This window comes from Lontra canadensis, unplaced genomic scaffold (genome assembly GCF_010015895.1).
Source record: "Lontra canadensis isolate GAN:19392208 unplaced genomic scaffold, GSC_riverotter_1.0 scaffold27, whole genome shotgun sequence".
In the NCBI taxonomy this organism is placed as follows: Eukaryota; Metazoa; Chordata; class Mammalia; order Carnivora; family Mustelidae; genus Lontra; species Lontra canadensis.
In genome coordinates, this window is record NW_022631021.1 from 914,243 (window position 1) to 938,779 (window position 24,537).

At 48.3% G+C, this 24,537-nt stretch overlaps 2 protein-coding genes across 5 annotated transcripts in view; both read left to right on the forward strand.

Annotated features, from left to right (window-relative positions):
* Positions 1–24,537, forward strand: part of PPARD (peroxisome proliferator activated receptor delta) — an 80,797-nt gene that overhangs the window by 40,241 nt on the left and 16,019 nt on the right. The window contains exon 1 of one of the 4 annotated variants that reach the window (XM_032864304.1): positions 20,221–20,240. The exons of the other annotated variants lie outside the window; for them this stretch is intronic. The gene's annotated coding sequence lies outside the window, so the exon portion shown is untranslated. Of the gene's footprint in view, positions 1–20,220; positions 20,241–24,537 lie in introns of those variants that run through there. 4 annotated transcript variants of the gene reach the window in all.
* On the forward strand, positions 3,860–4,578 carry LOC116871591 (60S ribosomal protein L19-like). The gene has a single exon (XM_032864306.1). The coding sequence runs from the start codon at positions 3,887–3,889 to the stop codon at positions 4,475–4,477; it is 591 nt and encodes a 196-aa protein (XP_032720197.1). The 5' UTR covers positions 3,860–3,886; the 3' UTR covers positions 4,478–4,578.

Sequence of the window (24,537 nt, forward strand, 5' to 3'; positions counted from 1 at the left end):
CAGCCCAGCCAGGAGCTTGAGTTCATTCTTAGGGCAGCAGAAAGGTTTTGAGGAGTCCTAAGCACGGACTGAATCATGGATGTGATTCAGTTTGTGATTTCAAAAGTGATTCTGGCTGCAGACTGGGGAGGGGGCAAAGAATGGAGGCAGGGGACCCTTTTAGAAGATTGTTGTAGTCATTCAGTTGAGGTGAACCAGGAGATACTGGGCACTTGGATGGATAGTACTTGGTTCACTGGGTACCTGGACTGTTTGGATCTTGGGGGCTCCTGAGGGGATGAGGGAATAGCTCAGGGAGTCTGACTTCAAGGTTGAGACGTCAACCAAGAGGCCACCCAAACATAAACCAGGAAGGTGATAATGGAACCCACCTCACTGCTCATCTGGCAGCTGGAGTTTCTTGGTTGACCTTGAAGCTCCTGTAATTCCTCAAAGTCAATTCCCCTGCAGATGAAAGAGACAGACAGGCCCTTGCAGAAAGGTTGCTGCAGTCTTCTCTCCCACCTCTGGGAGAGCCGGGAAGCCCAGAAGCCCCCTGGGAGCCCTTGTCCTTCTGCCCCTCCCCCTTAGGTGGCTTCTCCCAACCTTGCGTGTGCATGTTCATTGGGAGGTGGGGAAGCCAGGCCCCTCTGAGGCCCAGACCTGTTTGAGCCACACAGCAGGGTGGGCAGCACTTTGCCCACTGTGGCCCTAGGCTCTGAGCTCCTAGCTTTGGGCTGCTAAGCACAAGATAACATTGCGTCAGACGCTGCTCCTCCCGAGGCCCCAGGGGTTGGCACAGGTGAGCACACAGGCTGTTGTCATCTCTCTGACTTGTGCTGAAATTCTGCTGCCAGGCCTGTTGGCGGTGTGTGCCTGGAGTCTGGGGCCCGAGTCCGGTTGTCAACGGGCTGTCCTCAGTTTACCCTCAGGATGAACTTCAGTCATTTTACCTTGTTTTTATGTTAAAATGTCTGTTTATATAAAAATACCCCGCCGACAGGTGAGACAGTTATAGGATCAAAAGCGGCTGAATGGCTGTGGGACCGCAGCCCCACTCCCCGGGGGTGTACAAGTAAGGGTGTTCGGTTTCTTGTGTATTCTTCTAAAATTTTCCAGGCACAGACTCAAGTGTATGTGTATTTCTCCTCTTCCTCCTCCTATCCCCTGTGTCAGTGGGGAGCATAGAAATTGTTTGGACACCTGGCTCTTTGCTTAAGTATGTCTCTGACCTCTTTTCCCCATCAGTAGGTACAGATCCACTGCATTCTTTTTTTTTTTTTTTAGTCTTTTTTGTTGTACATATAGCCAATAATTTTCCAGCAGTGCCTTAGATTTGTCAAGTGAACTGTGGCTTATAGAACATTCTTACAGCTGTTTTCTGGTGTGATCCTCCTAGCCCTAGGAGGCAGACAGACCGGAAGAAATTTTTTGCAGCTCAGGATACTCTGTGAGCAGTGAAGAGGCGAGAGAGGTTGGTTCTTGTTTAATGAAGAGTAAAACAGCGTCTGTCCTCCAATTGTTTGGGGAGCAGGATTGAGAGGTCCATACGCATGTGCCTGGAAAGGACTTTGGAAGCAGCATCTGCGGAATGAATGTGGTGGGCGGAGGATGCCTTGGGGCAAACTTCCCCAAAGGAAGTGGAACTTGGGCCAAACCTCTACAAGAGATGGGGGTAGGAATGAGACCAATAAAAAAGGGAGGACATTGCAGGCATGAGCAGAGGCATGGAGTTGCAAACATTGGCTGGGGCTCGGGGGCCCTGGGCACTCTTGCTTCCCTGTCTAGCCTGGTCTCATCATTCAGTTAGCAGATGCTCACAGCCCTGCTTTGTGCTCAGCCCTTTTGGTGTCCAGAGAACAGCAGGACAACTCCTTGGGTGCTCACACCGCAGCCAGGAGACGCTGTGTGCGTGACAGGCAAAACTGGTTGGTGTTGGTATGGGTCAGACTAGTGGTTCTTGACTGGGAAGGGGCCTGAAGAACCTTCTGGGGTGCTGGAAATGTTTGGGATCTTGAGCTGGGTGATGATCTTGTTGAGAAATGTAAGACTTCACGGGGCTACATGTGGAAGATTAATGCAAACCATACCCTGTGACCCTAGGTGTGTTATATTCCTGTTACAGAGTAAGGAAAGGAGCAAATAAATAGCATATCCCCAGAATAAATCAGTGAGTAAAATTCAGTAGCCGGAAAGTGTGGGAAGGGCTGTGCTTGCGGAAATACAGGGACTTAGGAGCACATCGCAGGAGGCTTTTCTGAGGAAATTGTCTATTCACTGAGATTTGAAGGATGAGGAGGTATTAGTCAGGTTAAGAAAGGTGAAGTTTCCCAGTTGGAAGGAACAACCTGTGCGGAGGCCCAGAGGCAGAGAGCCCGATGTGCTGGAAGGTTCTGGGTGAACATAGTGTACTGTTTGGAAGGGCTGAGAGTTGAGAGTTCAGACCCTCACCCTCTCTCACTGTGTTGTTTCAGAAACCCCCTAGTGAGAGTCTCTCAGCCTCTCTCTGGTCTTACAGGCATTGGAACCAAAGCACTTCTCTGCTTCTGCCCTCCCCCTTGCCTCAGAATTAAGTCCCACTTAGTAAGTAGGAAGTCAGGGCCATCCATATTGGGACCCCTTATCTGTCCATCAGAGAGGCGGACTCCCCAGCCAGAGCGGGGAACTCCTCTGTTCCCAGAGCTGCTCTGTGTTTTCAGCTGCTTTGCCTCCTCACTTGGCCTTCCCTGGGAGTGCCTTTCCCAACTTTCTGACCCCGTTGGAAGAAGGACCGTAGCAACTACTCCAAAACGATCCCTGCTCATCCCAAGTTAGAAATATTTCTTCGTCAGAAGTGTCCACCTCCCATGTGGCCTCCGTCACACAGCTTGTGTGTGCTCGCTGTCTTCAGGGGCAGTCTCTGACTTAGTCCTTTTGGCATCCCCCTGTAGGAGTGAGTCTAGGTCAGTGCTGGTGCACAGAGTTCCCAAATCAATCCTGTAAACAATTTTTTAGTAGAGGGGCTCTGGCTAGAGGTGGGTGGAAGGTTGCTAGGTTGGTGAGGTTTTAGCAAAACCTGACTGGCAAAGTGTCAAGATTCTGGTGCTTCCGAATTCCCAATGTCTCCTAACTTTTCAGGATTTGGGAACCAGGAATTGAGTTTCCTAGAAATTCCCCAAATCATAAATTATTCTGTATCTTTCATAACATTTCATTTATGAGTTTTTAGTCATATTTTAAAAAAAATTATTAAGTTTTTAATTTTAATTCCAGCATAGTTAACATACAGTGTTATATTAGTTTCAGGTGTACAATATATAGTGATTCAGCAATTCTACACGTTACTCTGTGCTCATAGTGACAAGTGTGCACTTTAATTCCCTTCATCTGTTTCGCCACCCTCCCCCACCTCCCCTCTGGTCACCACCTGTTTGTTCTCTGTAGTTAAGAGTCTGTTCCATGGTTTGTTTCTCTCACCCTCTCTTTCTTTCATTTGTTTGGGTTTTTTGTTTCTTAAATTCCACACAGTGAGTGAGATCATATGGTATTTGTCTTTCTCTGACTGACTTATTTCACTTAGCATCATACTCTCTAGCTCCACTCATGTTGTTGCAAATGGCAAGATTTCATTCTTTTTTATGACTGAGTAATATCCCATTATATGTATATATACCACATCTTCTTTATCCATTCATCACTCGATGGTCACTTGGGCTGCTTCCATGATTTGGCTGTTGTAAATAACACTGCTATAAACATACATCAATGCATGTATCCTTTTGAATTACTGTTTTTGTATTCTTTGGGTAAATACCCAGTAGTATGATTACTGGATTGTAGGGTAGAAACACTTGTCGTTTTTCACATGTATGAGTTTTAAATAAGAATGAGAGGCCAGGTCTTTTCTTTCAGCGCTGCGGCAGCCACCATGAGTACGCTCAGGCTTCAGAAGAGGCTTGCCTCCAGTGTCTTCCGCTGTGGCAAAAAGAAGGTCTGGTTGGACCCCAACGAGACCAATGAAATCGCCAATGCCAATTCCCATCAGCAGATCCAAAAACTGATCAAAGATGGGCTGATTATCCGGAAGCCTGTGACTGTCCATTCCTGGGCTCAGTGCCGGAAGAACACTTTGGCCTGCCGGAAGGGCAGGCATATGGGCATTGGTAAGAGGAAAGGTACTGCCAGTACTCGAATGCCCAAGAAGGTAACCTGGATGAGGAGGATGAGAGTTCTGCGCCAGCTGCTCAGAAGATACTGTGAATCTAAGAAGATTGATCGCCACACGTATCACAGCCTGTACCTGGAAGTGAAGGGTAATGTGTTCAAAAACAAGCGGATTCTCATGGAACACATCCACAAGCTGAAGGCAGATAAGGCTCGCAAGAAGCTTCTGGCTGACCAGGCTGAGGCCCGCAGATCAAAGACCAGGGAGGCTCTCAAGTGCCATGAAGAGTGGCTTCAGGCCAAGAAGGAGGAAATCATCAAGACTCTGTCCAAGGAGGAAGAGACCAAGAAATAAAACTCCCTCTTTTTTGTCTGTACACAGTGGCCTCGGCAATAAGACAGATCAGTTATTCAATAAAACAAACTTTTATCTGCCTCAAAAAAAAAAAAAAAAAAGAGGCCATAATCTGATTTATTTTTCTGTGGTAAAAGTTTCAGAGGTTTTCTGTAAAAAATGAAAAAGCATAATATTAAATGCAGGGTTTATTATTATGAGGAACACTATATTGTGACAAGACTATATATTTTATTAACATGTAAAAATGATCTCTACCCAATCTAGATATTTGATCAGAGAAAATGTTAAAGGATGAGAACATTAACACAAAATGAATGCCAAATAGAAATAATGGAATGACTTAAGGATAATACTACAAACACTACAAACATTTAATATTTAAAAGTCATTCTTAAAGAATTATAAATTTTTATTTCTAAGTTTCCAGACACTAAAATTCACCCATTTTGGTGTGCACTTCTGTGAGTTTTGGCAAATTTATAGTTATGAACCACCACCATGATTCAGGTAAAGAACTGTGTAGTTACCCCCTCAAAACAATGACATTCCCTTGGCCCACTCCTTCATAGTCAAACCTCCCCATATCATTTACTCCTACTCCATTGTCTGTCCCTATAGTTCTGCCTTTTTCAGAATGTCATGTGAATGGTGTCATAAAGTACATAGCATTTTTCTACCTTTCACTTAGCACAATGTATTGAAATTCATCTGTTGCTACTGCATTCATTTGTTCCTTTTTATTGTTGAAGAGTAGTCCCTGGTAAGTTTATCCGTTCTTCACTTGAGAGACCTTTCAGTTTTCAGTTCCTGACAATTTTGAAAAAGCATTCGTATGCTGGTTTGAACAAAGATTTTCATTTCACTTAGGTAAATACCTTGGAGTGGATTGCTAGATCTATGGTAAGAATATATTTATCTGGCCATCTCTTTCTCACAGTGACTATGCCATTTTGAATCCTTGCCAGCAATGTATGAGAGTTCAGTTGCTCTTTAACCCTCTGAGCACTTAGTGTTGTCACTTTTTGTTTCATTTTGGCCATTCTAATAGGTATGTAGTGGTCTCTCACTGGTTTTAATTTGCTTTTCCCTAATGATTAAGGATGTTGGGCATCCTTTTGTGTGCTTGTCATATATTTATCTTCTTTAGTGAAGTATCTGTTCAATCTTTTGCCCATTTCTTTTGTTTGTTTGTTTAGATTTTATTTGTTTATTTGGCAGAGAGAGCACAAGCAGGGGGAGCAGCAGGCAGAAGGAGAGGGAGAAGCAGACTCCCTGCTGAGCAGGGAGCCCCATGTGGGATTCAATCCCAGGACCCTGGAATCATGACCTGAGCCAAAGGCAGATGTTTCACTGACTGAGCCATCCAGGCACCCCAAATCAGATTGTTTTTTGTTTATTTGTTTGTTAAGCATTTTTCCAAAAGCATCTTCAAGTTGGAAATCAAGGCACATGTTACTTCCTATAGGCTCATTTCCTTTTGTAGTGATGAAAGTACTTTGCTTGCCCCAATTTTGATTTAATTACTGCTTTTACTAATCAGTGATGCTTTATTAATTCAGATTTTAGATCCATTTCTGACTTTGTGTCCTAGAATTCCACAATACTCATATATTTTGTCTGTATCTCTCCCATATCAAATAGACACTGGAAAATGCCAGTGAACATTACTGAGTAGTTAAGTAGTATTTGAGTAACCTAACAGGTGGATCTCCTAACAAAATTAAGAGCACTACACAAAATCATGTGTCAAAATTGCCAATTTAGGGGCTTTCTTTGCTTCTAGACTTATTTCTTAGAATGTACTAGAAGGATTTGTACATACTATGTAGTTAAATATATTAATACATATTTGCAAGAACGACTCACCATTAATGGCAGACGGGGCCATAAATGCACACATACAGCATGGCAGTGGCTACAAGCAAGACTCGATCAGATTGTGACCACTTCTCTCCTTCACACTCCTGTCCTGGTTCCTAGATGCCAACCTTAACCTTCAACTCTGCATGTGAGCTTCTTGCTCCTGCTTTGACTTGAAGTCGGTGGACCCTTTCAAACCAGTAACATCTCTAGATTGATTGTTAAGCTTTAATTTTCACCAGAGGATTATCATACTTTTTCCTATTTTCCCAACTTTTCAGTTGATGTTTCTCAAGTTTGGGGATTAAATAAAACAGATAAATTTCCCAAGAAATGTTGAGAAGGAAGTTTTGCATGGAAGTACAGTCAAGAGGTATCACAAGTCAGGATGGCTCAGTTGGTTAAGCATCTGACTTGACACTTGGCTCAGGTCTTGATCTCAGGGTCATGAGTTCAAGCTCCACATTGCGCTCCATGCTGGGTATGGAGCCTACTCAAAAAAAGAGAGAATGAGATCACAGGGCAGCACTTGACAAAAGCCAACTCTTGTGCCAACTATTGTGTGGTTCCCTACCAGGTAAGCTCCACAGGGCAGCCACCAAGTCTGGTCCATTATAATGCCTCTGGGGCCCGGTTTGGTGCATTTACCCAAGGTGGGTGCATGACCCTTAGAGAATACTCCATGAAAGTTGTTGGCTCAATAAATGGGTTTTCAGCTAATGGCTGGCTGTCTGGAATCAGTGTGTAAACAGCTGTGGCTGACGGTGGTTCTTGGTTTAGAGTTTTGTGGAAGATGAGCTTCAAAAACCCTGTGAGATCGTTATTGTGCCAAGCTTTGCACGACAAGCAGAGAAGCCTGAATTTTTATATTCCCGACACTGGATAGGGAATGGAACACGATACATCCGAGTCTCTGTTGAGAGTCATGGGTGAGCTGAAGGCAGAACAGCCTTTTTCCTCTCTGTTTTTCATTTAATAAAAGGTCCAAGCTACAGGCGAGTTGAAAGAAGAGTATGGTGAACGTCTCTTCCTTCCTTTGCTAAGATTCATCAGGTGCTAACAGTCTGTGCATTTGCTTGACACTGTGTCATCGATTGTCCACATTCCATATTTGTTTGGTCATTTCCTTGCGAATAGATTTCCGGTTATCATTTTTTGGTGCAAACCCACATAGGTAATGAGTGCTTCCTGTTGCTCCACATCAGGCAGCGTGATGGCCACAGTTGGCCCCAGTAAAGGTGATGCTAACTTGAATCACCTAGTTAAACTGCTGGCTGGGAAGGCTGCTTTTGTTGTAAGGCAGAGCACTTTGGAAGGAACTTTTCACCAATGTGTTTCTCTGTCAATTGCACCTGCTACTCAGAAGCATCTTGGTGTTGTCAGCAAGGCCCTGGAAGCTAGGAACTAGGGCGGGGGACCAAGCTCTACAGCCATCTCTCCCCAAAACCGTAGGCAAATTACATCATCACTCTGGGATGAATAGTTGTACATAAAAGGAGATAGCTACTCAGAGAGGTGAAGCAATTTGCCCAAGGCCACTCAGCTAGTGAGTGGCAGAGCCAGGATTCCCAAGCTGTTCTTTCAGAACCAGAACCCTGCCCTTGTCCTCGATGACAGTCTGCTGCCTCAGAGGCGCCCCATCATTCTTTTGGTGGCACCAGGCACTTGGTAGTGCTGCTCAGAACACAGCAGGGCACCAGCCCTTGCAGGATCCGAGGCTAGAGGGAAGAGAGAGGCGCCTCTCCCGCACGTGGCGGGCTGTGCTGTAGGAAGGCGTGGACAACTCAGGCAAGCTGGTAGGCGGGCTCTCGGACTCTCCTCAGCCACCTTTGGAATAAAAGCTTTTGTATGCATGTTATAAAGGTGAGGCCCTGGCGCCGTTCCAGCCCCCCCCCTCCCTAGACAGGGAAGTGCAGGTTTCACATACCCGGCCTTGGCTTATGCTGGGGTCAGCACCCAGGATCCCCAGATTGGCCCGTGAATTCCAAAGGCAGTCGAGATGGGTGGAGGGGGTATTCCCTAGGCCTGCCTGGGTTCCTGGGGGTGGGGAGGGAGACAGGAAGTATTAATGGGGGAAAGGTGTGCAGAACCTTGCCAAGCAGGTCACTGTGGGTGGGGAGACACTGCCTGCGTGCTCTGGACGCCCTAGGAGTTGGGTGGAGGTTCTCAAGGAGGCAAGAAGAGAGGAAGGCTGCGGCAGTGACTCTGGAGTACTCTTGGGCCTCTCTGCTGGCCCTCTGCTCTGGCGGCCCACCAGCCCACCACCTGACATCTTCCCAGTTAGCTCTCTCCAAAGCAAGTAGCACCTGAGTACGTGGTGAGTAAAGTCTGTTCCTCATGCCCTTCCAGTGAGCAGTTGTTATGAGGAAAACAGTGGGTCCAGCTCAGGCAGGATATGGTGTGTCAGGACCCTGTTGTCCTATTGCTGTGGAGCTGAGAGTCCAGGAGAGTCAGCCTTCCTGAGTTCCTACTGCTTCTCCTTGAGTTGTTCATCTTCACAGGCCTCCCAGGAAGTGGCCATATCTAGGGCAGGGCCACAGTGGCCTGACCAGGAGCAAGCTGTGCCTTGTGGGCCCAGAGGGGAATTCTGGGGAGTTCTTCTACCTCAGCTGATGGCCTCCCTGGGCCCTGCATCTTGGAGAGACCCCTTAGGGCTCCAGCAGCCAGGTCAGCAGGGACAGAAGGTCCCCCCTGGAGAGAACCCCAGAGGAACAGTGGTGTTTATAGACAAGACTCCCCGTCATCACTGGCGGTAGCACTCAGGGAACAGTGATAGTACTTCACCTGATTCTTTCCAAAAGAGCTCCTTCTTCTTCCTGCCAGATAGGGCAGAAAGCCACACTGGGAGCCTGACATGACCCGACATGTGAGGCCTTCCGCTCTCTGGATGAATTCCCCAGGTGTTGTCCTTCTGTCGCTCCACGCCCGGTATTTCCCCATCTTATCCTGCGCATCCATCGTCCTGGCTCTGAGTCCTGAGAAGTGAGACAGCAGATTTTTTTTTTTTTGACCAGCTTTCCCACTGGGAGCTCTGAAAGCTGTCTGTCATGCAGGCGTACAGTCCAGAAGGGGCCGCCCGAACGATAATGCAAATTGGAAGGTGAGGGCGTGGGCCAGTTTTCGGACTCTCCAAGGGGCTTTGATGTTGAAAAAGTATGTACTGGTGTTCCTGAGACTTGAAGACTCTTGTTTGATTTGCGCTTTCGTTCCTTTACCTCTTTACCAGACCTGAGGTTCTGGTTTCCTCTTTGGGGGTGCTTCATGCTTTTCAAATATTTGTTAACTGAGCCCTTATCTAGGACCTTAGAGAGGAACCGCATAGGTGTGCACTTGAAAGCGCCGAAGGTGGGGGATGGCACCTGGGTGGCTCAGTCCATTAAGCATCCAACTCTTGGTTTCAGCTCAGGTCGTGATCTCTGGGTCATGAGATTGAACCCCATGTTGGGCTCCCTGCTCAGGGAGGAGAGTCTACTTGGGATTCTCTTCCTCTGCCCCTTTTCTCTCTCTCTCATTCTCTCTCAAATAAATAATAAATCTTAAAAAGAAGGAAAAGGACAGGGAGAACAGAGAGCAAGTTCTGAAAATGTCTTTGAGATCCAACACCAGACAAGCTTTGCCTCCTCTGATGTCCATATTCACCCCTAGTTCCCAAGCTGGTTTCACTCAAGTGAGATCCAGAGCTTTCGTTAGGGAGAAAGCAAGAAGTTTTTAAAGGAGACTCCTGGCTCTTCTCAGCTCCCTTGCAAAAGACATTGATGCCTGTTTTTATTTATTTATTTTTTTTTTTTAAGATTTTATTTATTTGACAGAGATCACAAGTAGGCAGAGAGAGAGAGAGAGAGAGAGAGAGAAGCAGGCCCCCTGCTGAGCAGACAGCCCGATGCGGGACTTGATCCCAGGACCCTGGGATCATGACCTGAGCCGAAGGCAGAGGCTTAACCCACTGAGCCACCCAGGCACCCCTTGGTGCCTCTTTTTAAAAACAATTACAACTACATACTTCTAAAAACTATTACTCTCCCCACCATCACACTCCTCCTTCCTCCCTCCCATTCCGGACTGTTTTCCCTTAGTAGTTGTTGGGTTACTGGGCAAACATGTGTTGGCTGTGTACATTGTCTTAAACGAAATGGGTATGTGGCAGATGTGAGAAGGGACCCCTTGCCATCTCCTCCCAGCGGCGTGTCAGGGCCATCCTGCCGTGGCCCCACATGTGTACCATCTGGTGCTCTGGTGGGGGTTGGGGTTCTGCAGAGAGTTCCATGGCAGGAATGTGCCAGAATGTCGCATCATGAGATTGACTTCTTTAGCTTGTTCTGCTTCATCTCACTTCTCTAAAATAATGATGTCTCGTGTTTGATCATGCTTTTAAAACTTTTTTTTTCCTTTTTACTTACTGAACAGTGCATGTTCGTTATAGAAAATTTAGAAAAATCACATAAGCAGTAAGAGAAGAAACAAATATTACCCCTAAGAGATCACCACCATTGATATTTTGGTGTGCAAATTGTATAATACAAATGTTTTTCACATTGAATATCTTACCCAAGCCTTGCTTCTTCTGTTCAGGATGGCATGTGGTTACCAATCCCGTCTCACAGTTGGGAAAACTGGAGCACAGAGAGGTTAGAAGGTCACCCAGAGGTACACAGCATATTAGAGACCAAACTGGGAGTACACTTGTCATATATGCCTGAATTAACACTCTACTCGCCTCCCCTCCCCCGTATCTGCACCTCCAGACAGAAAAGAGTCTTGCTGGGGGTCTGGATTTCAGCAGGGCCGGGGCAGTCACTGTAATTTGTCCAGTTGCCTTATCCAGAGGTTAGTGAACAGCACCTAGAGGAAAGCATCTCATGACACTTTGGCGCCTTACTGACTTAGGAGAAAAGATAGGTTTAAAGTATTACCACTCCAACATTCTAGCTTCATCTTGACCGTTGGAGGTGTTAGGAGCCACACAATAGGAGGCCATGATAAACGAAGGAGGAGGAGGGTCAGGAACGGGTCCAGTGACAATTGCTTTGGTAACTGAGGTCTCATCTGGACAGGATGGCTTGAGGGGAGGGAGGGGTGCAGGTCAGGACTTGGTGACCAGAGATCAGGAAATGGACCAGACCAGAAGTGGAGGTTTGTTGGAGGATGGGTTCACCCACCAGGATGCAGGAGCCTTTTTAGCATCAGAGGGGCTCAGGAGTGGGGGCGTAGGCAGTCTGGTGGAGAGGCTGAGAGCTCCCACCCTGAAGGCAGACTGGCTCATGGCTCTGTGTCCTGATCCTGGCTCTGTTGGGCAAGGAAATTACTTCACCCTTCCCTGTTCTGTCTTGTCATCGGTAAATGGGAATGATAATTGTACCTGCTTCCTAGTTCCCACTTGTGAAGCCCCAGGGAGTCACTAATGTAAGGAGCTTACAGTAATGCCTGGCATGTAGAAACACTTTGTACGGTGCGCTTAACACAGAAGTTGGTTAGGCCCCATGTGAGAGCTGCAGGAGGGTCTCCGTGCTGTGGTTTGGCTATGACCTCCTTCCCCAGCCTTCTCTGGTCCCTGCCACCCTGTCTGCTTGTGTCTCTCTCCATCCACCCCCTTTCTGGGCCTAACACCCTGCATTTCCCCCACCTAGAACAACCAGCCCTCAGTCTATAGTTAAAAAGCAGTCTCCCACCTCCTTGATTTTGTTTTCTTCTCTGAATTCTATGTTTTCTTGAGCATGTTTTACTTTTAAGATAATTTGTTAATGATCTTAACCCAGCTCTCCTTAGCCTTGAACCCTCCCTGAGGCCTCCAACAGAAACCATTTCTTCTTTCTCTGGACTTAGCCACTCTCCCCCACCCCCTTCCCCGTCTGTGTGCAGCTTTCCCTGAGGTTGTAGTAGATACGGCCTACCTTCCTCCATGATTGGAGTGTGGACACTGGAGGATTTGTCACCACATCCCCACCCCTGCCCTGAGAGGAGCTGAGGCCTATGAGTGACCTGGGCCATTTTCCATTAACTACTACCCATGGGGTCTGCTCAGTGAGAGGATTTTAGAATCAACAGGAGGTAGGAGATAGATGCCCCAATACTCACTCCCCAGAGGGAAAATTAAGCCAAGAAAAATGAACCACTGCCTTCCAAGGTCACCTGACAGATTAGCAAAAGAGCTGGCCTGGACCACAATGAGGTACCCTCAGCCAGCTGATTCTGGACTCCCTATCTTCCCCTACACTGCATTTCTAGTTCATTGTGGTCCTGATGAGCTCCTCTCTTGACTGGAAGGGTCTGGAGAGCAAGCTCAGATACCCCTGGAAAACTGAAACTGAGACCAGATCTCTGCAGGGCTGTTTCAGGCCCGGCCATGAATGGAAATCTTTTTTTCAATTATAAAAAGTTATTCATTCATTCAGTACATATTTATTGAGCAGTTACTATCAGCCAGTCATGGCTGTAAGACTTGAAGATCAATGTGACTCTAACAGGTGAAAATTTTTGCCTTGAGGGGTTTATATTCTTTTGGGTAAAGACAATCAGTAAACAAATAGTCTTTAAAAATACTTACATATATGGGGGTGCCTGGGTGGCTCAGTGGGTTAAAGCCTCTGCCTTTGGCTCAGGTCATGATCTCAGGTTCCTGGGATTGAGCCCCACATCTGGCTCTCTGCTCAGCAGGGAGCCTGATTCCTCCTCTCTCTCTGCCTGCCTCTCTGCCTACTTGTGATCTCTGTCTGTCAAATAAATAAATAAAATTTAAAAAAAAAAGAATTAAAAAAAAACTTACATATATGTATATGTATGTGTATACATACATATATGGGTGTACTCACACCATTCCAGACAGTGGTGAGAGCTATGGAGAAGATTGAAGCAGGAAGAGAAATGGAAGTACCTGAGAGTGGGCTGGGATGGTTTTAAACTGAGTGGTCAGGTGTCACTTCGAGCAGAGGGCAGACAGAGCCAAAGAAAGAGGCAGGCCACTCCAGGTTAGCACCGGACAGTTTGAATAAGGAAAGGGAGCTTGCTTACAAGGCTTATCTGGGTGGCAACAAGACAAATGGATTCCCACACCACCCACCAAATCTTGAACGCTTACCAGGAGACCTTAACTATAGTCAGTCATGTACACCATGCAGGTGTTTTCAATAACACATCACTATCTCAAGACTGTGTCCTTGGAACAGCCTCTGGGGAGCAGGAGAGGCAAACAGAACCCACGTTGCAAAGACTAGGAAGAAGGTGAGGAGCTTTCAGTCACCTGGGTCTGGCTCACAGGTCCATTGTTGGGTTGCCTTTCACCTGGGAGCAAAACCCTAAAGAAGTACATTTCAGCTGGAGGGAATAGCCGCAGAGACACTGCAGGAAGTTATACCTGTTGCGTTCAATACCATTGGCAGGGAGGCCATATGCCTGTGCACAGTATGCCAGGAAGAGAGCCAAAGGGCCGGGCACCCATTCTGGAAGGCCTCACAGGCCACCGTAGATATGGGCAGGAAGCTCCTGGAGGGATCTGGTCACAGGAAGGACAGTATTGGACTTAAAAGGATCAATCTGCCGTGTGGAGAGTAGAGGGCGAAGCCCGAAGCAGAGAAGCCAGTTGGGAGGTTGTTGGAATAATCCAGGCAAGAGAGGATGTTGGCTTGAACCAGGATCATGGCAGTGGACGTGGTAAGAAGTAATTAGGTTCTGGGTATTTGTTAAAGGCAGAGGCCATAGGATTCGCTGACTCCAACATTTTGGCCTGACCAACTAGAAGGTTGGAGATGACCTTCACTGAGATGGAAAGGACCTTGGAAGAAGGTCAAGGGCTCTGTTCGGATACCACTGGGCATCCATGTGGAGATGTCAGAGAAGCTGGAACTGGAGAACTAAATATGGGAGTCATATAGATACTTATTGAAGGTATTGAAAGCTACGAGCCAGCTTTAGATCATGTAGGGAGAGAGTGTAGCTGGAAAACGAAAGAGACCTTCAGACTGGGAGTTGACTGGGAGCAGCAAAGGAGATTGTGTGGGAGCAGCCAACAAGCCTAGGAGCCAAGTAATAAAAGGTGTAAGGAGGGAGGATCCAGCAATGGTATCACATATTGTGATGGGTTAAGTGTAAGGTGAAGGTAATACATGTTTAGTATATTGAGTTCAAAAAGTACAGCCACATAAAAACAGTAAATCACTTTCCATCTATGCATACGAGGAAACTTGCCTCCATTCTTTCTCTAGTCATTTTTATGGGAATGCTGCTGTCTGTGCAGTTCTGTATTTTATTATTTTTCACTTAAAAAGAAGTTATTAAATATTGTACAGAAGTGTAAGTTTCATAGCTGGCTGGTACTCCATTTGTCAGAGGATGCCTAATTTATGTAACCATTCCTCTATTGGGCATCGAGTCATTTCTGTTCTTTTTCATTATAAATATTTCTCCTTATTATAAAAAGTTATTTCATTATTATAAATAACACTGCACCGAACAGCCCAGTGCATTTTCCTATGAGGGGAATTACAGAGTCAAAGGACATGAACACTGTTAAAGGTGAAGCTTGAACTTGGGTGCCGCAGTTTCTCCTGGACAGAACTGACCAACGTTGGCTTAGCTATAGGGTTCTTTCCTGTCTCCCCTCCCCTTGGAGAGGTTCAGAAGTCACTCAGGCCTGCTGACCCCCATTTTGACCTCCCCCTTCCAACTGTGAGGTCCGTTTCTTCTGGGCTGGGCTGAGTTTCGTTCCCTCTCACTGGACCTGGCACCGCCTCTATTGTGCTGCACACCCCCCGTCACCACCAGCCTCTGTTCCCTCACCCAGTTTGTTCACGTGGCCAGCAGGAATTAGAGCTTCCCTTGGAGGGTCATCATGGTGTTAAAGTGAAATAATCCATTCTAGTGCTCAACACACATTAGTCCTGTCTGCCGCCCTCCCACAGGGTTGATTAAACGAGATTGTGTAGGGGCGCCTGGGTGGCTCAGTGGGTTAAGCCTCTGCCTTCGGCTCAGGTCATGATCTCAGGGTCCTGGGATCGAGACCCACATCGGGCTTTCTGCTCGGCAGGGAGCCTGCTTCCTCCTCCTCGCTCTCTCTCTCTCTCTGCCTGCCTCTCTGCCTACTTGTGATCTCTCTGTCAAAAAAATAAGTAAAATCTTTAAAACAAAACAAAACAAAAAAACGGGATTGTATACACAAAGGCGTTCTGTGAACTTTAAAGAGCTGGCTGGTGTCCTGGTCTTTGTTGTTTAAAAAGAAAAGGGTATGTGTAGTGACCTCTGGCCTCTGCCTTGTAACCACATAGCTCCCAGACCAGGGCCGCTGGTCCACAGTTCAGTGTGCGGGGCACGAGAGCTATGTGTCGGGAGTCTGGGGGGCTTGGATGGAGTGGTCAGGCCCAGGAATGTGGCCACCTGTGGCAGTCAGCCTCATAGCAAGTGCCACATCTGCTCCCCGATCGGCGTGTATGTTTGTCACAGCTGGGAATCAGTAAGACCAGGACAGTGCGAGGGGGCTGGAGCGAAGGACATCAGAGCCCAAAGGGGCCTTGGAGGTCATCTAAGCCCGCACTGATGTTTTACTCGGATGGGGCAGCTGGAGAAGCACACAGCTCCATGCAAGAGCCTCACCCCTCCGCTCTGTCGCGTTGATCTTCCCGGGAATGCATAGGCAGCTGCGTCCCATGCCCAGCCTTCCAGGGCTCTGGGAGGCAGCCTTCTCCTTCCCATTGGTGGCCCAGCTAGGTTTGCTGTTACCCTGGCTTTTCAGAACCCGACTGAAACCATCTCCAGCCCGCCCTCCACAGCAGCCAGAGAAGTTCGTGTTTAAATGCAGCTTGGATGCTGCCCATGCCCATCCTCTTCAGAGCCCTCCTAGGCGCTCTGCTGCTCTTTGGATAAACACCCACATCCTCAGCTTGCCCTTTGAAGCCCCAGGTGATCTCCAGCCCCAGCTAGACCAGCCTTCCTGTGCTCTCAGAGGGGCCCTGCCATCCCGCTCTCTCCGTGGGGCCTTATCACATCTCTCCTCCCCGCCGCCCCAGGACCCTGCAGGCCCATGTCGCAGTCAGAGGCATCCACTGAACACCCACACTAGGCTACCAAGCTCTGAGTGTGACCCCGCTGTGCTTGGCCTTTGTCCTTCGGAGCACTGGTCGTCATTCCTAGTTACATATTTATGTTGGTTACTTGCCTGACGTAGCCCGGCGTGTGATAGTAGGTACTAAACAAATATTTGTTGAATGAGTGAATGAAAGCAGCTGGCAGCAGCTGGCAGCAGCTGGCAGGTCCCGGAGGAAGAGTGGAGGGGCACTGACAGCACCAGCAGCCGTAGCACCTGAGGTCCTCAGATGAAACGTTTCGGAAAGGTCCCCTGGTGTGGCCCCCTGCCTGCTGGCACAACCACCCTTACCTCAGGAGGCTTCTCTGAGGAGTGATGCATCCTCCTTCCTCCCTCGGGCTTCCAGGAGGAGAGATCTGGGTCTTTTCTGGGCAGGCCTTTCTCTTACCTCATCAGTATCTCAGCGTATAATTCAGTTTTCTTTGTTCACCACACTTCTTTAAACATCTCCCCCACCCCCATCATTAAAGTAACCTATGCTCTTGGTGAAGAAATTGGAGAACACAAGAAAAATAAAAGAAAATAAGAATCGCCCCTAGCTGGACCCCTCAGAGAAAAGTACCATTCACAGTTTGGGCCATGTCTTTCCAGTTTTGTTTCTTTTGCCTTGTGTACGTATTTCAACATTGCTGAGATTCTGTTGTCTATAAAAACTGTAGGTTTTATATATTTGATTTTATATATTTGAGAGAGAGAGAATGAATGAGAGAGCACAACTGGGGGGAGGAAGAGGGAGAAGCGGACTTCCCCTACCAAGAAAGGAGCCCAACGCGGGGCTCGATCCCAGGACCCCGGGATCATAACCTGAGCCAAAGCAGATTCTTAACTGACCAAGCCACCCAGGTGCCCCCAAACTGGAGATTTCTGATACGTCCTTGGTTTTCAATAGCTCCAGCCCAAGATAGCCAGGTCAGTGCTCAGCGCCTTAACCCTTATAGCGGGGAAGGTGATGGCTGGGGGTCCGGGTCTCCTAGCATACTCAGGGCAGATCCCAGATGAAGAGCCCCCCCGCCAATCTCTTCTCTGCTACACTCTGTAACTGCCTGAGGTGGCTTTCCTATTTTAGCTTAGCTAGCTCCACTCTGCAGGGCTTAGGGGCCTGACTCTTACTGGAAAAATTACATAATGTGAGGGCCAAGGGTGGCCTCCTGCCTGTCTTTTCTCTGGTTCCTGATCTCTCTGAATAAAACCAGCCCCCACACTACTTCTGGGGGTTGGCTTCAGGTGGCCTGCCAACTGTTCATTGCCGCACAGGCCTCTCCTATGCCCTGAAAGGAGTGGGGTGACCTGGATTGGCAAATGGGGAGCAAAGAGCCCCGTGGAGTTGCTGGCCTGGAAAACCAGGGCACTGGGTCAGTACCTGGATTAATGATTGATTGGAAAGCTTGGGACAGAGTCAAGCAGGCCCATTTTTCCATGGCCTCTCTCACTGCTGATCCTGAAAGCACTTGCCAGGGAAATGGGGCAACCTCTGCCCTTGATCTGGAGACTGCTGGAGTGGCGTGAGGGAGGAAAGGGCAGCAACTGGGTCATCTGCATTGGGGTGAGGGAGCACAAGAAGTAGAGGAAGGTTTGGGCCCAGCTCTCTGAAGGAGAGGCACATGCCTAGAGTAGGGTACTCCCTGTCGGTTCTCTTCTATACAGCTGATTGTAGGGCAGGGGATTGGGAAGTTCTGGATCTGCTTAGGTCCCTGGAATAGGGACATTTCCCTATTCCTAATGGGACTATTCCTAATATTCCTAATGGGGCTAGCACATTTCTAGGTCTGCAGTGTCACTTGTTCCCTATCATCCCTTAAGATGAGCCAACCATGACGATTGTGGCCACAGCCACCGTCCCTGTTTGTCGGACATATACCGTATACTCCACACTGTTCAGCCCTGGCTGTGTGGTTATTTAATCCTCCTGACATCTGTTCAGCTTGGGGAATAGCATCCCAAATGTTGGGCTGAGGAGTTCTGAAGAGTTAGTCTCTTCCCCAAGTCCCAAAGAGGGTGGAGCAGAGCCAAGATCTGAATCCAGGCTGGACGCAGAAGCGCCTGGAATTAACTTCTATGGAGTATTGCATCTTGGGGCGGTAATACACGGAAACTGGTACCGTGGCAATGCCAAGTAGGACTGAAAATACTATGCCTAAGGTTAACATCTGTGAGTTCGCCCAGCAAGTGTGTGCAGAGCACCCACTAAATGCCAGGCCCTGTGCCAGGTGCTGGGGACCTACCTTAGCAAGACAGAGGGCATTGTCTGGGAAACTGGGTAACAGCCTGGTGAGGCTAGAGCAGCTGCCTGACATTGCGCTTTGCTGCGTGATCGCCGATCCGGAGGGCCCGGCTCAGGTTTGCCTTAAGAAGGAACAGAATGAGGCTGGTCGGCGAGCGTTTCCTCCTCAGGGAGGGGGTGCAGGAGAGCCCACTCTTGAAGGAAAAGAGTCGAGGGAGCAGCATTCTAGGCTGAGGCCAGTACGAGCCTGGAGGGTCAGAGAGTGGTGCTAGCACGCAGGGCGAGTGGGATGCCTGGAGAAGGAGCCAGGGACCAGAGCTTATGGCTGTCTTTAGCCCACAGCAGTCATTTTCTGGCAGGGAGTATCCAGAAGGACTTTGACCCAGGATATTCTTGACAGATAAACAGTTGGGGATTGGCGGCTAGACCAAGAATTCAACAGCGATAGCTCCAGACCGAGGCTAAGAGCAGCTTCTAGATCCAGCAGGGCAGGGACATACCATCTTCTGGACATACCAGTCTTACCTGGCACCACTTGCAAGGCCCATAGTGCAGTGATTAACACCTCAAACAACCTGCCTGGACTCCAGTCCTGCTGTTCCAATTACTGTGACCTTACTCCGATTTCTGTGTGACCTTGAGCCAGTTACTTTCCCTTTCTGTGCACAAATTCCTCATCAGTTAAATGGATGTAGTAATAGTACTCGACTGTTAGTGTTGTTGGGAGGATTATATGTCTGGACACACAGAGCCTGGGATATAGTAAGCCCCGGGAGAAGGGAAGCCAGTACCGCTGGGATGGAGGTGGTGAGCTGGAGGCTTAGAGCTGTGACCCAGCTTGGGCTCTGGTGCAGGGAGAAGCCTGTCAGGCTGCACCACAGCTCTGAGAGATGAGTGGGGCTCCAGCACCCTGCCTGACCCCAGTCCGAGCAGGCAGCCTGCCGGTGGGTGGCACGGGTGCTCTGCCTCCTGAAGATGTCTAGACTTTGGGGGATGGATTAGGGCCCCAGGCGGCTTTGTTGCTTGGACACCAGACCAGGCCTCTGTATAGCTCTGGGTCATTTGGGCTAAGCTCCTGATTATCTCTGCCCATGAACTAGACCTGCCTGATGGCAAGTGGATGGAGTATGCACCTCCCCTTGCCTTCCCTCCCAGAAGGCCTGGCATTCTTCTTGGGGGAAGAGAGTGGGTATGGGAGGGGTAGCTCGGTCAATTAGGCATCCAACTCTTGGTTTCAGCTCAGATCATGATCTCACTCATGGGATCGAGCCCCACGTTGGGCCCCATGCTCAGCATGAAGTCTGCTTGAGAATCTCACCCTCTTCCCCCACCCCTCCCCCTGCTCACACACACTCTCTCTCTCTCAAATAACTAATCTTTAAAAAAAAAAAAAAATGTGGGTACCAGAGTGGGAGCACTGGGTTTGCTTGCACTGCTGGCTTGTGTGAGCATGAATACAAACAACACACATGTGTATGTGCCAGAGTCAGGGTGGGAGGGCATTTGTTTTACAAGAAATTCTTTTGCCAGAGACTCCATTTTGTGTCTGAACAGCACCTCCTCATTCTGGCTTCAGGACCCTTGTCCTGTCTGATGACAGCACCAACCTCGTAAGTGGGCTGACACTGGGACACAGGGGTTTCTGGCTCTGGCCCAATAATGGGGGGTCGCAGCAGGAAAACCCTGGGCTTCCCAGCCACACCGAAGTTAGACCTGGCGCCTATGTGTGCTCCTTCAGTGCTAGGGCTGCAGAAAGGAAGGGAAATAAGGCCCACTGTAGGAATAGTGGTAGTGGGGTGGCAGCCCCCTGCGGAATGGCCAGCCTGTGGGCCTGGGCCCAGTTGGGTCAGAAGAGGACCCCGGGATCAGAGTAACACCTGACCAGGCAAGCTGAGAACAGCAGTGGCAGTGGGGCGGCCTTGGCTGCAGGCAGATGGGCAGACCTCAGCTGTAAATGGAATAGCCGGGGCTGTGTGAAAATGTGGTTTCTGGCAAAAAGCAAGGATGGGCTACAGCACAGCGGTTCCATCTAAATATGAAACAGCCCAAGGGATGTGCGTGGGTTTTAGAACAACCAGACTTCCCCTCCCCCTCCTGCTGGTCACAGCCAGAAGGGACAGCTTCAGTCAGGGGAGGAGTATCCGCCTGGAATCCAGGGCCCCTGGCCCCAAATCCAGAACTCTAGCCAGAGCCCAGATCCACATCTGTTTCAAGAGGCATCCATTTGCACCCCCCAAAACTGATAACAGTTCCCCGGTCATGTGAAATAACCTTCTGCGGGTGGCAGAAGCAGAAGCTGAGGCTCAAGGTGGTAGAGGTGCATGAGGTGGCCCACTGCTCGCGGTTCTTCAGAAGTCTGGCCAGGCTCAGACCCCACGATGTCTGAGACCCTGTGGTCTTCTGCTTTATCCTTGGCATGTCCGCAAGCCTGAGCTTTCTGTCACTTCCCTCCCCAGGGGAGCACACGAGGTTCGGCTGCGGGAGCTTGGGAGAAAGGAGCAGAGCCTCTTTTCCATGCACCAGACATGACGTGTAGTGGGCGCTCAGTCAGCTCCCACCCCCCCGCTTCCAGGACTCAGGACTGACCGTGAACTCTGTCCCATCTCCCCATAGTCACTCAGAGGATCAGAGGGTGTGAGGGAATGAGCGAGAAAAGGTTTTGTCAAGTTACCTATATGAGGCTGTGTTGTAGTTTTCCCTCCTCTGTTTCCAGCTGCTAAGGGGGACCCCAGATCTTCATGTCCTTCCTCCCCAGTTCTCATCACCGCAGTCTGGTGTGCATTTCCCCGTGTCCACTGACAGCCAAGCTTCGCAGAGCCAGAAACTGTCTGTTCTCAGCCGCACACCACTTACCCTGTGGTCATTGCCACCCCTGTGCTTGCAGCTCGTGGGAATCACATCTGAGCCCTCTTCTGTTAGCATACTGCCCCCTCTTCAGTCCTGTGGAGCAGGACAAATCAGTGTCCCTGGTCCTTGTTGCTCAGAGAATTACTCGTGTTTTTGGAGCGTTTACTACATGCCACCATCTCCACTGACTGCTCCCGGTGATCATGGCCAAGGTCGTTTTCCCAGTGTTGGTGCCAGCCCCCTCCCAGGAGCCCATTCTCCTCTTTAGCTCAGTGTCTGATACCGCGTTGTTTCCGTTAGGGTTGTGCCTGCAGCTGAAATCTGGCAAACAGGGCTTGTGAAACAGGCGTTTCCTTGTCTCCCGCAGCAGGGAGTCCGGAGACAGGCATTCCAGGGCTAGGGGAGCAGCGGCCCGGGACCCCTTCTCTCCTCCCGGCCCACCTCTTAACCTATCTGCTGCTGCTCCAGCTCCAGAGCCAGTATTCCTAGCCCAGGTGGGAAAAGGGGAAGGTAGACGTTGGTCTCTGCTGATCAGGGAAAACCCTATTTTCAGAAGGCCCTCCCAGTAGATTTCTGTTTATGTATTGGTCAGCATTGTCTCATGTGAACACAGTAGCTGCAGGGGAGCTTAGGAAATGGAGTGTTTGACTAAGCATGTGCCTGATCCAAAAAATTGGGCCTCAGTAAGGAAGAAGGGGGAATGACGTTGGGCAAACAATGAGAAGGCTGTCCCTTGTAATAAGAGCCACGTGTAATCAGGGACCGCCGTGCTCCAGGTCTAATTTGATGACCAGTGATTGATCCTTGAGGGACTGACTTATGCTAAACAGACTCAGATTCCTGCAGGAGGGAACACCTCACACAGTGGGCATGAGCAAAACAGCCAAGGAAGTGACCCCGCAGGAAATAGCCGGAACTGTGGGTGTCAGTGGCTAGCACCTGTCCAGGTAAAGGGGAGGCCACTGCTCAGCTCCCAGGGTGGTGTTGGCACCATGCGGGTACCCAGTGGCTAGGTCTGCTCAATTTTCAAGAGAAGCCAGAAAGCCAGGAGGTTTTTTTATTATTATTATTATTTTATTTTTATTTTTATTTTAAAGATTTTTATTTATTTGTTTGACAGGCAGAGATTACAAGTAGGCAGAGAGGCAGGCAGAGAGAGAGAGGAGGAAGCAGGCTCCCCGGTGAGCAGAGAGCCCGATGTAGGGCTCGATCCCAGGACCCTGGGATCATGACCCGAGCCAAAGGCAGAGGCTTTAACCCACTGAGCCACCCAGGCGCCCCAAGCCAGGAGTTTTTAAGCTTTAAAAAAAAAATTCTATTTTGAAAAAACTGGAGAGTTACAGAAATCTCACAGAGATCACACAGAGTTCCCATGTGCCCTTCATCCAGCTTCCCCTAATGTGAACATCGTACAAAAATGCCAGACACTTACCCATACTAAGAAATGAACATGGCTTCAGTGCTACAAACTAAGAGGGTTTTATTCAATCCTACCAGTTCTGCTACCACTGTCCTCTTTCTGTTCTAGGATCCAATCTGCCTTACGTCACATTGAGTTTCTGTGTCTCCATAGTGTCCCATCTGTGACACTTTTGCAGTCAGAAAGCTAGAGTTTTACATGACTTCTAAGTTTTCCTGTTCTACTGTAGTAATTTGGCAACCACACATGCTATTTATGGTATCGTAGTGGTTACCTCAGACGTTTTTCCATCTGTATTTGCCTGAGCACCTCCAGCTGTCTCCCTCTCCTCTTCCACATTATCATTTGTAGGTTTTGCCTCTTTATTCCAGTTTAAATGCTTTTCAGAACAGATAACATGCCTGTAGTTCAGAGTTTAAAAGGCACAAAAGGTACTGTGAAAAAACCTCTCTCCTGTTAGCGACCCAGAGGCGACCAGTATTCCCAGTTCTTCTGGAGCCTTCCTGCGTTACAAACACTCACACACACGCAAGCAAACACAAACTTTGGTTTATCTTTTTTGCATGAGGTGTAGCTCTTCAGTTCCTTCTGCAAGTTTCTCTATTCCCTTTTTAATATGCAGATAGAGATATGAAGATACTTCCATTCTGGTCCATAAACATCATGATTCTTGTTTGTGGCTGCATAGAATTCCTGTCCCCATGTCCTAATTTGTTTACTAATCCCCCTGATTATAGACATTCGGTGTGTCCCTTGCCTCTTACTAGTCCGATAGTACTGTAATGGATAACTGTGTACTAACGGAAAGTGCTGTTATTTTGCTAAAGTGGAAACACAGCTGTACCATAAAACCCAGAAGTGGCATTTCTGGGTCATAGGGAATGTGCACTTGTAATTTAGATAAATGTAAGCAAATTACCCTCTTCAGAGGTCATGCCAGCCTACCTCTCCACCAGGGCTGTGTGAGATTATGTTTCCCCACGTGTATAGCAACATGTTAGCATTTTTTTTAATCTGATCTTAAAAAGTGTATTTGAGTATTGTGTATTTCTTTTTTTATGAGTGATTCTCAGCAGCTTTTCAAATGGGTACCTTTCTGTATACATGTTTCATATCTCAGGCCCATTTATCTGTGAGGTTGCTGGCCTCTTGTTTATAGGAAATGTTTTAGAGAAATTAGCCCCTTGATGAGAGTTGTAGATAATTTTCCCAGTTTATTATCTTTTTTTGTTATGATTTTTTCTACCATGTTGAAAGTTTATATATGTGTGTGTGTATATTTGTACATATATATAATTTTTTAAAGTAGTCTCTGTGCCCACAATGGGGATTGAACCCATGATCCTGAGATCTAGAGTTCTGTGCTCCATGGACTGAGTGAGCGAGGTGTCCAATAATGCATATATTTTGGGTGTTTTTTTTTTTTTAAGATTTTATTTATTTATTTGACAGAGATCACAAGTAGGCAGAGAGGCAGTCAGAGAGAGAGGGGTAAGCAGGCTCCCCTCTGAACAGAGAGCCAGATGTGGGGCTTGATCCCAGGACCGTGAGATCATGACCCGAGCTGAAGGCAGAGGCTTAACCCCCTGAGCCACCCAGGAACCCCTATATTTTTGTTTTAACTTAAAAAAAATTTTTTT

Excerpts from the sequence above, each read along its gene's own strand:
- LOC116871591 (XM_032864306.1), top strand. The coding sequence starts at position 3,887 with ATGAGTACGCTCAGGCTTCAGAAGAGGCTTGCCTCCAGTGTCTTCCGC.